Source organism: Meriones unguiculatus, chromosome 3 (assembly GCF_030254825.1).
Source record: "Meriones unguiculatus strain TT.TT164.6M chromosome 3, Bangor_MerUng_6.1, whole genome shotgun sequence".
NCBI classification, from domain to species: domain Eukaryota; kingdom Metazoa; phylum Chordata; class Mammalia; order Rodentia; family Muridae; genus Meriones; species Meriones unguiculatus.
In genome coordinates, this window is record NC_083351.1 from 51420437 (window position 1) to 51433289 (window position 12853).

At 49.5% G+C, this 12853-nt stretch overlaps 1 protein-coding gene across 3 annotated transcripts in view; it reads right to left on the reverse strand.

Annotated features, from left to right (window-relative positions):
* Mindy4 (MINDY lysine 48 deubiquitinase 4) overlaps positions 1-12853 on the reverse strand; it is a 124481-nt gene that overhangs the window by 41449 nt on the left and 70179 nt on the right. For all 3 annotated transcript variants that reach the window (XM_060379965.1, XM_021648112.2, XM_060379966.1), the window contains 4 exons: positions 11969-12075; positions 9347-9463; positions 8250-8338; positions 522-623 (listed from right to left, as the gene is read on the reverse strand). In XM_060379965.1, the coding sequence (XP_060235948.1) occupies positions 522-623; positions 8250-8338; positions 9347-9463; positions 11969-12075 (415 nt within the window). The remainder of the gene's footprint in view (positions 1-521; positions 624-8249; positions 8339-9346; positions 9464-11968; positions 12076-12853) is intronic.

Consider the following 12853-nt stretch of genomic DNA (forward strand, 5'->3'; position numbering starts at 1 on the left):
AAAGCTTAGCCACAGAGCTGGGGCAGAGTGATGTTTCCACCCCGAGGGGTAGGGCTGAAGATCCAGAAGATGACTTGCAGGACTGTGGGGCAGGATGAGGAAAGTTGATGGTGGGCCAAGGTAACAGAATTCAGGGGCTAGGCTGCAGCCTCTGCCGCTCACCTCTCTATCTCATCCTCATTGGAACGAGGTTCCAGTGACATAGCGAGAAGTATGCTTTGGGGTCTTGGATGGTGGTGCAAACTGGTGATGTCACAGCTGAGTCGGCCTGTGGCCCCAGGATCAGGGAAACACAGAGTGGAACTACGTGCCCAGATCACAGGCTTTCTCCTGTGCCTCCCAAATCCTGGGTGGCAGGCAAGCAAGAGCACATCCTCCTGCATGAGCCTGGACCTTGGACATCAGCAGAACCCAGCTGTCCATCATACAGACTCTCTCTGTCCAAGATCAGGAGCCTCAGCCAGCAGCCAGGCTAGAACACGTTGAGGATTAAATGTGTCATGGCACCCAGAACCACTTACAGTGCAACCACGGCTTGCTCTCTGCCTCCAGCTCGCCAAAGGATGTCTGCAATGGCCAGGGCAAGGCAGTGGGTCCTCTGGGCATCTGAGGGATACAGCCGGCTGATAAGAAAGGGAACATGTTCAGGTTCATGAAGACACAGAGCAGAACAGGCATGCCCCATAGAACATGTCTAGGTGGACCCTCTGCACATGGCTTCTCTTTCCTTGCAAGCTAGGAGCTCCCCAGCTTGGCTTCAGAGTCAGCAGCTGAACATCATGGGAGGGCCTTGAGGAAGGACCTTGTGCCTGAAGCAAAGAGGGCCTCAGAGGCTGGGTGAGGCCCAAGCATGAGCTGTAAGATTTATCATTCTGACAGAGCCGAGAATGCTCTATCACCATGGACACAATAGTCAGGTGTGAGACACTATCCTGCTCTGGCCTTGGCCAGTCCCAACAGCTAGGGACAAACAAGGCCACAGTAACCAGCAGCCAGGACCCTGGAGTGGCTGTGGGTGTGCTACCATGCTGCCAACTGAAACAAGTGGCAGCAGTGGCCAGTCTGTGGCGGGACCTGCCACTCCCCAGGCCTCTGAGCTCCAGGTGCGTGTGAAAAGCTGTGACATTCATGGAAAGCAGAGGACAAAGTGGGGCTGGCACAGATTTCCTGGATGAGAATGGCTGCTAAGCTGGACCTCTGGGAGGTGAGGTAGACGCAGGAGAGGAAGGTCAGAGAAGAGCAGGACTCAGGGCAGCAACATGTAGGCGCAGGGTAGCTTTAGAAGCTCATCCAGGCACCACATCCAAAGCTGCTGAGCCATCCTGCAATAAAATGGGTGACTAAGAGGTTCCTGGGGCACGGCGAGAATAAAAGGGAGGAAGGCAGCAGCCAAATATAGCCGTTTCTTTCCACTTGACATTTCCAGGGCTCCTTTGTGCTCTGCGCCCTGGCTTTTCTACTGTGCTCTGTGGATCTCCTCTACACTCTTGCAGAAGCTGGCTTGAATCTCCTCCTAACCAACAAGATGAAGACCCGCTGGGGGCAGGGCAAAGGACTGCACACAGAACTCCAGGTTTTTCACTCGCCAAAAATGCCTGACCTCCACACTGAGGGGTGTGAGGGAGAGAATGTTGGACTCTCTCCCTCCTGCCAGGGGAAGAGGAGAAAAGCCAGGAGAACAGCATACAGCTACCATGGTGGATCACAGATTCATGCATCCATGTCCAGGTTGTCATTTAAAATTAAAATCTAACTACTTTAAAATAAAAGGCAACAAGATACAGTGGTGCCTCAGTTTCCCCATTTAGAAACTGGCAAGGACATGGATCTCCCTCAGTATTGGGAGCCTTCAACAAGACACTGCACATGATGCATGGGGAGTTTTCGGTCACTGGTTCGTCACTACTGTCACCACATGGGCCACATCCACAGACAGGAGGTTTCACCTGACACCTGACAGTGCCTGGAGCTCCTGGCACTGGCAAGGCTGCAGAGGCAAGAAAATGAGCAATGATGCTCAGCCTGGAAGAAAATAAGCCAGTGACCGCCTGATGCCTCCTCAGCCTCAGGAAGCCTGCCGTATTCCTCACAGGAAATGGGAACCATATCATCGCCAAAGCGGATGGCCTAAGCTGTTAGGAACACCAACCCAGGTCAGCCAGGACTTGCTGGGAAAATAACATTGACAAAACATTTTTCTGGGTTTCAGGAGAGGCCATGTCTGGGACAAGGAGGCCTGGGTGGCAGAGATGGGAAGACAATAGGAGAGAGAGTGGATGTTTGTTTTTCAGATTCAAAAACTACAAACAGGCTTTACGGCTCTCCAAACGACAGCAATGGCTTACTTGTTGCATCTCACATCTATCTCGCCTCCCCTGTGCTCCACCGAACAGCTACAGCTGCTCCCTTCCCACCCTGCATTTTTCCTCTCCTAGACAACCTCTAGTCCCGTATTACACATTCACCAGCATGTTTGAGGTGGGGCCTCTTTTCACAACAGTCCCGACTCCATGTAGATGAAAACCCTTAACCTGGTAGTTGTGTAAAAGAATGCCCAAACAGAAGCACACTGCCTGGTACACCTATCTCTAGGAAACCTACAGCCTAGGAGCCAAGGGGACCCCATCTGAGCATTCCAAATGAAAGACTGATGCAAGCAATCTTTGCTTGGAAATATCTCAGTGCAGTGACATTCAAGATTCATTTTTTTCATGTGCACTGGTGTTTTCCATGCATTTATGTACATGTGAGAATGTCAGATTCCCTGGAACTGGGGTTACAGATAGTTGAAAGCTGTCATGTGGGTGCTGGGAATTGAATCTGGGTCCTCTGGTACTTTTAACCAATGATCAAGTGCCAGGGACTGGTGATAAGAACTCCATATGTATCATTTGGCGAAACTGTAAAAACAATCCCATGAGCTCAGTACTGTATACCCTCTTCTAAAATGAAGAGTTAAGTCTTGGGAATTAAGTGCTTTATACAAGTCATGGGGAAGAAAGAGGAAAGGAGAGTATGGCAAAGTGGGGCTAATCAGGGTTTTAGGAACTGTCACCTGCCTTGCAGCCCATCTGTCAGGCATCTTATGACACAATCGAAACAGCATGCTCCTGGGCCAGTATCTCCCTGTTCCCACTGGCACTGCTTGCAGCATTGCCTCTCTGAGCTGTCCCGTTTCTATAGCCCCCACTGTGTCAGCTTCCAATTGACAGATTCCGCAGCTTCCCACCTTACCCTGGCCTTCTCCGTCTTTCTAAGGCATGGCTTCTTGAGACCTCAGATTCTAGATAACACATTTTCTAGATCGTGCAAAATGTGAAGAGGTCTGGGGTCAGTATCTGACCCCCAGGCAACAGGGAGCCCCATACCCTCCCTAATATTGCTGTTCTGTCATTTATTTTATCTAGAGTTGTCAGGGTTCTGTGTCACACATACTTGAGCACACACGCAAGCATGCATGCACGCATACCCACAGATGCGCACTTATCCCAAAGGTGATAACAAAAAGATGGTTCACCTGTAACCTGCCTTCTTATCCAGGACCTTCACATTATCTGGGCAACAGATTCACTGGTGGCCCCTTGGTGTCAGAGAAGGTCCTACATTGCCTAGACAGCAGACACACATTTGTCACATTCCCGCCAGCAACCTGGCCCCCAGCCAAACTCCTACAACAGAAGTTTCTTCAAGAGTCTAATTCCTCCAGAAGCGCAGGCTGAAGCTCTTGGGGGTGGGGGAGAGGGCAGGGTGAGGGGTGTTTGGGTGGGAAGCCACCAACCCTGTGCTTGCCCAAGTGTTTCAGAGAAAACAGCTGCTTCTGCCCTAATTATCTCTCCCCATGTGAACTAAGTCTATATAAAGTTCTGGATAAAGCTAGTCAGTGTGTGCAGGCCATGGTTCCCTCATTCCTGCCCCTCTGAGGGAGGGCAGAGGGCTGGCTGGGAGATCCAGAGGCAAGTGTTTCTCCTATGTACCCCAAGTCCCACGTTTTCAGAAGGGAAGTATCGGGAGAGGACATCCCAGACCCTCTCTCCGCATTCCTTTCCAACCCCAGGGATCTCCTGGGGCCTATGGAGGGGATGAGCCAAACTGCACAACTCCTCCTGGCCAGTGGAAAAACACCGCATCCCGCTGCCTGGCTCTGTCAGGCTGACTGAGGCGAGCCAGCTGCCAGCCTGATGGCCTGGGCCGTAACGAGGCCAGACAGCCACACAGAGAACACATGGCCCTGCCAAGCAGCATTTATTTCTGCCTGGCTTCCCTGAAAGAGCCACCCACCCTCAGCTCTGCTCTCCTAGATCCTTGTCCCTTTCTGTGGATTCTTTAGACCCGGTGTGCAAGAATCCAGCCCAGGAGCTACACACATTAAAGAAGCTTGGGCTGGCAGAGCACCCTGAGAAGCGTCACAGTTCCCAAGATCAAAGGAGGAGCTCGTCCTCCTCCCCACCCCAACCCTGGTCTTTGTAAGCTGGGCAACTTCTGGGTGGAAGGGGATCTAGCATACACAGCTCAGGGAGGACCATGGATGGTTCCATCCTCCAGTACTAGGCGTACAAATCCCTCAAGCTGGAGATCTAAAACAGACGTAATTGCGCACACACACAACTGCAGAATAGTTGTTTGTACTCTTCTGGGCTAGGTTTTACTAAATTTGAGGAAGGGAAGTTCTGTGGAGAAGCACTTTGCAAACAGAGAGCAAAGAGTGTACTGGACTATCCATCTGCTGTTTCAAACTCCAACAGCCTCAGCTCCTCCTGCCATCTCTGGCCTCTGCTGCTTTGCAACAACATGCTGTGATGGGCAGTTTGTCACAGGCCAGTCTTGGCTCAGCGATGGTGCCAACTGTGACCCTGGAGCTAGCATCTCTCCATTTGTGGGCCTCAGTGGCCTCATCTGTACTGCGATGGGCTGAGTTCAATGGGCCTACTCACTTTCATGGCCCTGGAAAGCTTTTCAAAAGGCTCTGTTTGCATTTTCTCAAGGAGTGCAACCTGAGAGGGAGTCTACTAACTCAGAGATGTGAGCCCTGAACTACTAGAATCTAGGTCCTGACCAGCTCCTGCACTCTCTAAAGCATCAACCTGGGGCAGACTCCCTTCTCCCTCAAGGCATACCATACCACTGAACAAGGATAGATACTATAGCCTTCAACCCGCAGAACATTAGCAAGGCAGAGGCACAACTGCCAATGGCACTCCCCACCCCACCCCTTCCTGGCCCAGAACAGCCCCTTGCTCTGTCTTCTATGAGCATTAGCCTAAGCCCTGTGTCCCCAGTGATTCCCCTCCCTTTTCTGAGGCAGGAGCATCATTCCTCTTGCAGTAGACTGGGAAGTTTATCAGTGCCCTTACTTGTAGCCTTTCAACCCCCCCCACACACACACACCATTTCTCCCTAAGTTTCCTTGGACTTCAGAGAGCTGGACAAAATGTTCCTGCTTCCTTCTCACCGAGTAGGAAGGAACATCCTGTGCACTTAGCCTAAGGACCATGGGGATATGGGAGGCAGAAAGATAATAAGCAGCATCCAGAGCTATGGGGCCCAAAGACAGCTCCATCATCTTCCACAGACAGATCCTACATACACAGCATCACACAGTCACACGATACAAACCACATACAACATAACCTACTATGAGAACACAATCCTTACACATCACCCACATACACATCACCCACCCCACAGAGTATAACCCAATGACATAACACAAACCCCCCACAACACAACCCCCTTAAAAGATGGCCTACTCAATACCCCCAACACAACTTCAATATAATACAACCCCCATACAACCCAACCCTCACACCATAAGCCCACATACAACACAAACCATATACAATACGACCTTCAAATAACGCACAACACAGCCCCCAAACACAACTCATCCACAATATATTCATATACTACAACCTTCATATGCCATAACTCAAGTACAATCCCACACAGAACATATCCTCCAAGCACCTCACAATTATCACATAAAACAAAATTTACACACATGCAATACAATCCCACATACAATGCAACTTTTCTACATTCCACAGCTCCTGCACACATATAGTCTCCACACAGCACGACCCCCTCAGTGTAATACAGCCCATACATGGTACAACTCACACATACACACAACACAGCTTCTCTCATGAAAAACAACCCCTGCAGTAATTCAAACATACAGCACAGCTGCACATACAACACAACCTTCCCCCACACGAGCCCCACACAACACAAGCCCCCAACATTACAGCTCCCACACAGAACTCAATCTTCGTGCATCACGGCACCCCCAACAACCACTTCCCTCCTCTTCTCCAGTGTGCGCCGTCAGCCCGGGCACCCAGTGTGACCCAGGTCCTACATACAAACATAGCAGATCTACCCTCTGGGGTTCTGTCCAGGTAAACCCACTTTCTCCAGATCCCGCCACACAGGGGTGCTCAGCTAAGGCCACATTTCTTCCCAATCCTCTCTCTAGCAGAACCCTGGTAAAGCTGCCCATGCAGCAGTGCATAATTAGGCCTAGATAACACTTGACAGGCGCTAAACAAAGGGCGGCTGGTGATGGGAGGAGAGTATCACTTTTCACCACTTGGTAGCATTTTCTTTTGACTCAGAGTCACCTTAGGCTCCAACCTGGTGGGCTTCCTGCCTTCAAAGTCCCTTCCCTGTGGACTACAAGAAACTAAAATGGCTTTTGTCCTAGGCAGCATCCCATTCTGGAAACAACTTCAACACAGCAGCCCAACAACTGGGAAACCATCTATGTATGACTCCTCCAGAAGTCCAAAGCTAGTGATCTAAAGAGGCTCTGAAGGGGCTTTTGGCTGAAATGAGTCATGAGACCTCAGTCAAGAGGGCCAGAGGCAAGGCTTACTCAAAGCTGCCAGTAGTCCCAAGAGCACAGAGGCCCTTCTGGTTGCCTGGCCCTACCCCATCCCTGGTCACCTCAGGCAACCCCTGTTCTTCTCCCTGCCCTAGGGCCTTTGCACATCTTGTTCTCTTTACTGGAATACCATTCTGCCTCCCCTCCCTGCCTGTCTGGGAACTCATTCATTGTCTGTGCACTCACTCAACAAAAATCCTAAGGGCCCCTCCTGTGGACCAAGCACTGTGCCAGATTCTAGGAACCAGCCTGTGGACCAGGCATTTCAGGCATGTCCCTGTTTTCATGGGGCATGTGTTCTAGGGAGGAGGCAGAGATAGACACCTAACTGCTCTAATGAACAAGAATACAGTGAGTGGTGGGGTAATTAGAGGCAGAGCATGAGGGCCTTCACTGACAGGATGGTGAGAAGGGCCAGCATACAAACCACTTGGGCACACAGGGAAAGAGTTTGAGGGTATGTGCTGAGAGGAAGAAAAATTTAGAGGAACAAAAGTATAATGTGGATATGTGTGGAGAGGAACAAGAGCTTCCTTCCTTCTGCTGACACCAGAAGTAATTCAAATGTACCTACAGGAAGCCTGCTCTCTTGTCCTTGGTAGCACGCACAGCCCCATCACCACCCTTCTATTTGTCTGGTCCTCCTGTTCAGTTCCAGTGGCCCTGAGGAGAAGGGTGCCACTACCAAAGCCCTATGTCCAAGTCAAGAAGGGAAATAGGCAAGGGCCCTGCTGATGACTGCAGGGGTTCCTAGTTCAGCAGGAGTGTCAAGTGCTTCTGGACAACAGAGAGTGCTGGCCTCCCTCACCGGAAGGCAATAGCAAATCTCAAACCTCTGCTGGAGGGAGAAGCAGCACTGGCTTTTCTCATTGCACAGAGGTATTCTAGGAGTGTTGACTACCTGTGGATGAGCCTAGATACAAATGCTTTGTATGTGAAATTGAAAGTGCGTGGCCACAACGGGGAGAAAGTCATGCACAGTGGAGTTGGCTGGAACACGCAGCTTTGACTGTTGACAGGGAAGAGATAAGCAGGGAGGGAGAAAGCCTTTGACCTAGTCAGAGGATCAGCAGGTACATATGGGTGTGGAAGAGGGTCTGAGGAGTCAGTACATTTGCAGAGCCATCTTCAGTCACTTGCCACGTGGATTAAAACATGACTTACCAACTTTGCCTGCTTCTAGAGCCAAGAGTAACCATGTCCATTTAATCAGGTCAGCGGGAACCCTGCTAGCTAGCTGCCTTCATCCTTGTCCTTCTTAACCTCCAGGAGATGGGAAATATCAGGGGAACGCCCACACTTCCGTGCTTATTTATTCTGGACACTCTAAAGAAGCCTCGGGAAGGGAAGATGAACATTGACTTACAGATTAGAGTTGGCTTTCCTATCTCCTTCAAACAGGAGCTTCTGCAGCACACATCCTTGAACAGCCGCCAGAACCCCACAGGGACCACCCTGAAGAGAAAGACACATGTCACTACCAGGGAATACTACACTTCTTGGCCCCAAGAAGCTGTCCATCCCACCCACTAGCCTCTAGCCCCTGTCAGAGAGGGTCTTCAGCAAGGTGGCCTGTCTATATGTAGAATCCTCACCCTGCTCCAAGGAAGAGGTCACTTAGATCCTTCCTCATAGGGTGAAAGTGACTATTTACAAAGTCAGGCAGGAAGCTAAAGACATGACTGTGGATTTTCTATCATACTCAAAGACAGCTTCCACCATGTCCAAAATTGCCATAGCAATAGTCAGAATATCCTTGAAGTTGTGGTAAAAAGAGAAGCTGACATTGGCCACACCACAGAGGGAGGCAGAATCTCCTGTCTCAGAGCCCTTCCTCAAACAGCAGAGGCAGGGGATACTCCATGGCCACAGATTGTGCCAGTGGAGCTGTCCTGCAGCTTTTGGCCTCAGAGTGGGAAATCTTGAGGACTTCCTTAAGACTATCCTACCGAATATACCCAGATCAGGTGCAAAGCTTCCTATATCTTCCTATGGCTCTGTACCAACCATGGCACCCTCTTCCCACACCTGTTTCACACACATGATGCCTTAGTATCTCTCATCGCACTAACCTCCCCATCTTGCCCTCTTGCCTCCATTTTCTGAAAGAGACCCTCTCTAGCTCTACCTTTGAAACCCTCAGCCCCTCCCAAGGTTTGGCCTACAAAGCCTCTCAAAGCCTCCAAGCATGCTCAAGGCCACCATCTGTTTGCTGCTTCATGTTGACATCCCAGCATCACAGGAAATGAATTTGACTAGAATGTCCCCAGCAAGGATCACAACAGCTCTTCTCACTTTAGCATCTCCATCTATTAAGTGCCTATACGGAGTGGCAACTTGTTAAGTGTAGGGTAGACCAGATCACCCCACTGATGCTCTTAGAGATCACAATGTGAATGATGCCCCCACTTTGTGCATGACAATCCAGAAGAAGGATCGCTGGGGACCTCAAGAGCAACCTACCTTGTTCTGCACAATGCCGTATTTTAATGAGGCGATATCATTAAAGGAAAAGTTCTGAAGTTTCCATTCTTCACTGAAGCAGCAAAAGGTAGAGCCGAACAGAAGGGTCTTTATCTCCTGGAAAGGAAAAGCATTTTATTAATAAAATGCTGTTAATAAAATGAACAATAACAAGTCTTTCAGCACAGGCCCTACCGGAGGTGGTCTTGGGTTCTAGAAAGAAGTGCATTTTCTGGCAGTGGTCTCTATTTTGCAAGCCCCTTCTTCACATATTCGAGGAAGATAAACCCGACCTTAAGGGTCTTACCTCTGGAACATCTGTAAACCACACCAGCCCATGCTAACATGGGCCAAGAGTTTCCTTACACAGACCTTGAAATAATAAAACTTTGGCTTCACAGGGGATCTTAGAGGTCCTCAGATCCTCCATCGGAAAGAATGTAGGTTTCCAACCTGACCTCACATTAAAATTATCTAGGGGCACTTAAAAATAATCCTGATGCATAGGCCACAGCCCAGGTCAATTCAATCCACATCCCTGAGAATAAGAGCCTGTTGTCCACAGGGCTGTTTGTTTTGCAGGGGTGTGGAGGGTGTTACTGTTGTGAGTTTGTGTGCATGCGCACAAGTGCACTTGCCTCATCCCCATTATCAGACTTTTATACTGTCCCAAATGATTCAACTTTGCAGGAAGGTTTCAGAGCCAAAACCCTGTCACAAAGTTGGCAAACTACAGTCCATAAATTAAATCTGGCACCTACCTAGTTTTGTAAATAAAGTTTTATTAGCACACAACAATGGGCATTGTTTATATTTTGTTTCTGGATGCTTTTACATCATAGCAGCAGATATGAGTGTCTGCAACAGAGCTTATATGTAGCTCTGAGCAAAGTCAAAAGCATATAATCTGACTTTCTGAAAAAAAAAAAAAAAAAAGAAAAATGAAAAGAAAAGAAAAAAAAAAAAAGAATCCTTTCTAGGATGCCACCTGTAAATTGATCTCCTTTGAATCCATGGAGAACCTACCACCCAGACGGCTTCCTGCCACCTCCCAAGACCATGTCTCCACCCTTCAAGTTCTCCAACATCTCTAGACGGCGGAGAATATTCAGTTTGTGGTTCACTTCTACTAACCCAAGCATCTTTGTTCAGAGCTTTGCTATACCAACGCTACACACTGATGTGCCCCACCCTCTGCTGAGCCATGACAGTCTGTGCTTTTCAGTCAGCAGTTTTACTACAGTGTGGGGGCAGGGTACTCTGAAGCCTCAAGAAAACTCTAGGACTAACAGGCTGATCTCTAGCCCCTCCCTGGAGCCTGATCTCAAGGTCAGGCTCCTCCTGTAGACCTGAATCACTGACCACTACAATCAATTCTTTCATCTCTTTCTTTGGCACAAAGAATCTTTATGACATGAACATTTGTCTACATGCCATCATTAAATGTGGCTCATAGCACAGTAGATAAATAAATTCATCCATCAGGGCTTGGTTCCTCCTCTGTGCCAAGTGCAACCATGAATGTGCTTAGAATGCATTTCCAACAGCCTGAAAACTACAGACCTGGGTCTTCTGCGTGGACCCTGTTACCATCCTCTGAGACAATTCTGGGGTACCAGTGTGTTTAACACCCCAGAAGCCTAAGCCCTGTCCTCTCCCATCTGTGACACTCACTCGCCTTGATTGGTTTGGGACATACTTTAGCTGGGCAGTCTCTGGGAGCCTCCAAGGGCTCAGCAGCAACTGGAGGTGCCTTGTGTGGAGGATTAAGGGCCCTGTGGCTATGCATGGTCAGGACATGGGTGCCCAGCATTGGGGCATCTTCCATGTGTCTGGGGCCTCAGTAGCTTCAAAAGCTGGAAGGAGAGCAGAAAAGAACAAAACAGGGAAGGGGAAACAAAACTCTAGAAAAATCTTTACATCACATTTATGTGCCAAATGCACAGAGTTAAGTGGGACAGGGAGGATACTGGCTGCATTTCTAGGAGCTTCTTGATTTTCTTCTGGATCCTGGCTGAATAGCTGATGTGGAACAGCAGGAACAAGACTCCATCCTATAGGAGCCTCTAGCCAAAGGAGGGGTGAGCCACCCGAGCAATTGAGGGTCCCAAGGAACACAGAGCACTTCTGCCAAGAAGACCATTAGGTAGGGAACCTGTGTCCTGTTGCCATGGATTCATCTAAGAGGTTACAGGTTCAAATCTGGGTATGCTGAAGACCTGCCAGCACTTCCTGTCTTTCTGCAGCTGCTCGGAGCCTAGGGCATGAAGTCAGCATAGGCACAGAGCCAAGTGGTAGGACAGCTACCCCATTAATGTCACACCACAGCGGCTGAGGCAGCTCTGGGTCATCAAGGAGCAGGGTCCTGCAGCATCCAGAAGAGGAAAACACGGTCCCACCCACACACCCTTTGTCTTAGGAAGGCAGAGGAACAGTGAGGACTAAAACAGTCTTCCTGATCCTTGGTTCTGGTTCCTTATATGTCCCATTCAAGTTCTCATCTCAACAGTGACCCGGAGATTACAATGAGAAAGAACCACTGAGCCAAGAAAATTGAAGTTGTGCGATCTGCATTGGGTTGTGTTTACTGGGGACTCCTTGCACCTCTGCATCGACACCTACCTTCGCCAGTGAGAAGTCAATTGGCTTTGACACAGTTTGCAGCTTGAGCATCGATGGGGGTGGGGACAGGACAATGTTTTCCTTCATCATTTCATCGTCAACATCCTCTGAAAGAAAACAAAGCTGTGGTGTGGCTCAGGGGAAATGGAATAGGGAGTCACTCACATGGCCACCACAGTGAGGAGTTTGGAGAAACTTGAGCAGTGCCTCAGCCTGAACACCAGCCTCTATATCAGGCCTCAGGGCTATTCCAACCAGGAAAGAAAGCAAACAGGGGCCCACTCCTTACCACCACCCCTCCCTTATTGTGCCACATGTGGACAGAGGAAATCAAGTGCCTTATACCCTTCAGCCAGGACCAGCCAAGCCAGCCAAGCCCAGTGCTGACACCCTCTTTACAGAAGGTGGCAGGAGGCACAAGTCTCTCCCCCCAAGGACACATGAAAAGAGTTCTGTAAAAATAACAGTATATTCTCACAACCATCACTGTTATTTATTGATCATTGATCCACCCAACCCCAACTTAGCCTTTTAGAGCTTGATTACTAACTGGTCCCACTTACAACAAGGACACAAGGCATAGGCAATGATGCCACTGCCCTGAGCTGGGCAGGGAGAAAGTGATAGAGGCAGGACACCAACCAAGCTGACTGTAAACCACTTGGTACCCTGCCACCCCTGGACCTCCAGCCAGCAGGGACTCCAAGACATCCCTCACATCTTTTAGGATCATCTTTTAGGATGATCGAGCCTAAAAGAGAATCCTGCGAAAGTCTGAAGCAGCAGAAGCAGCAGCAACCTGCGACATCTCAGCTAGCAAGACCCTCTGGCCTGCCCCCTTCTGTGCAACATACACTAGAATGCTCAGATAAAGGACCCCAGGAG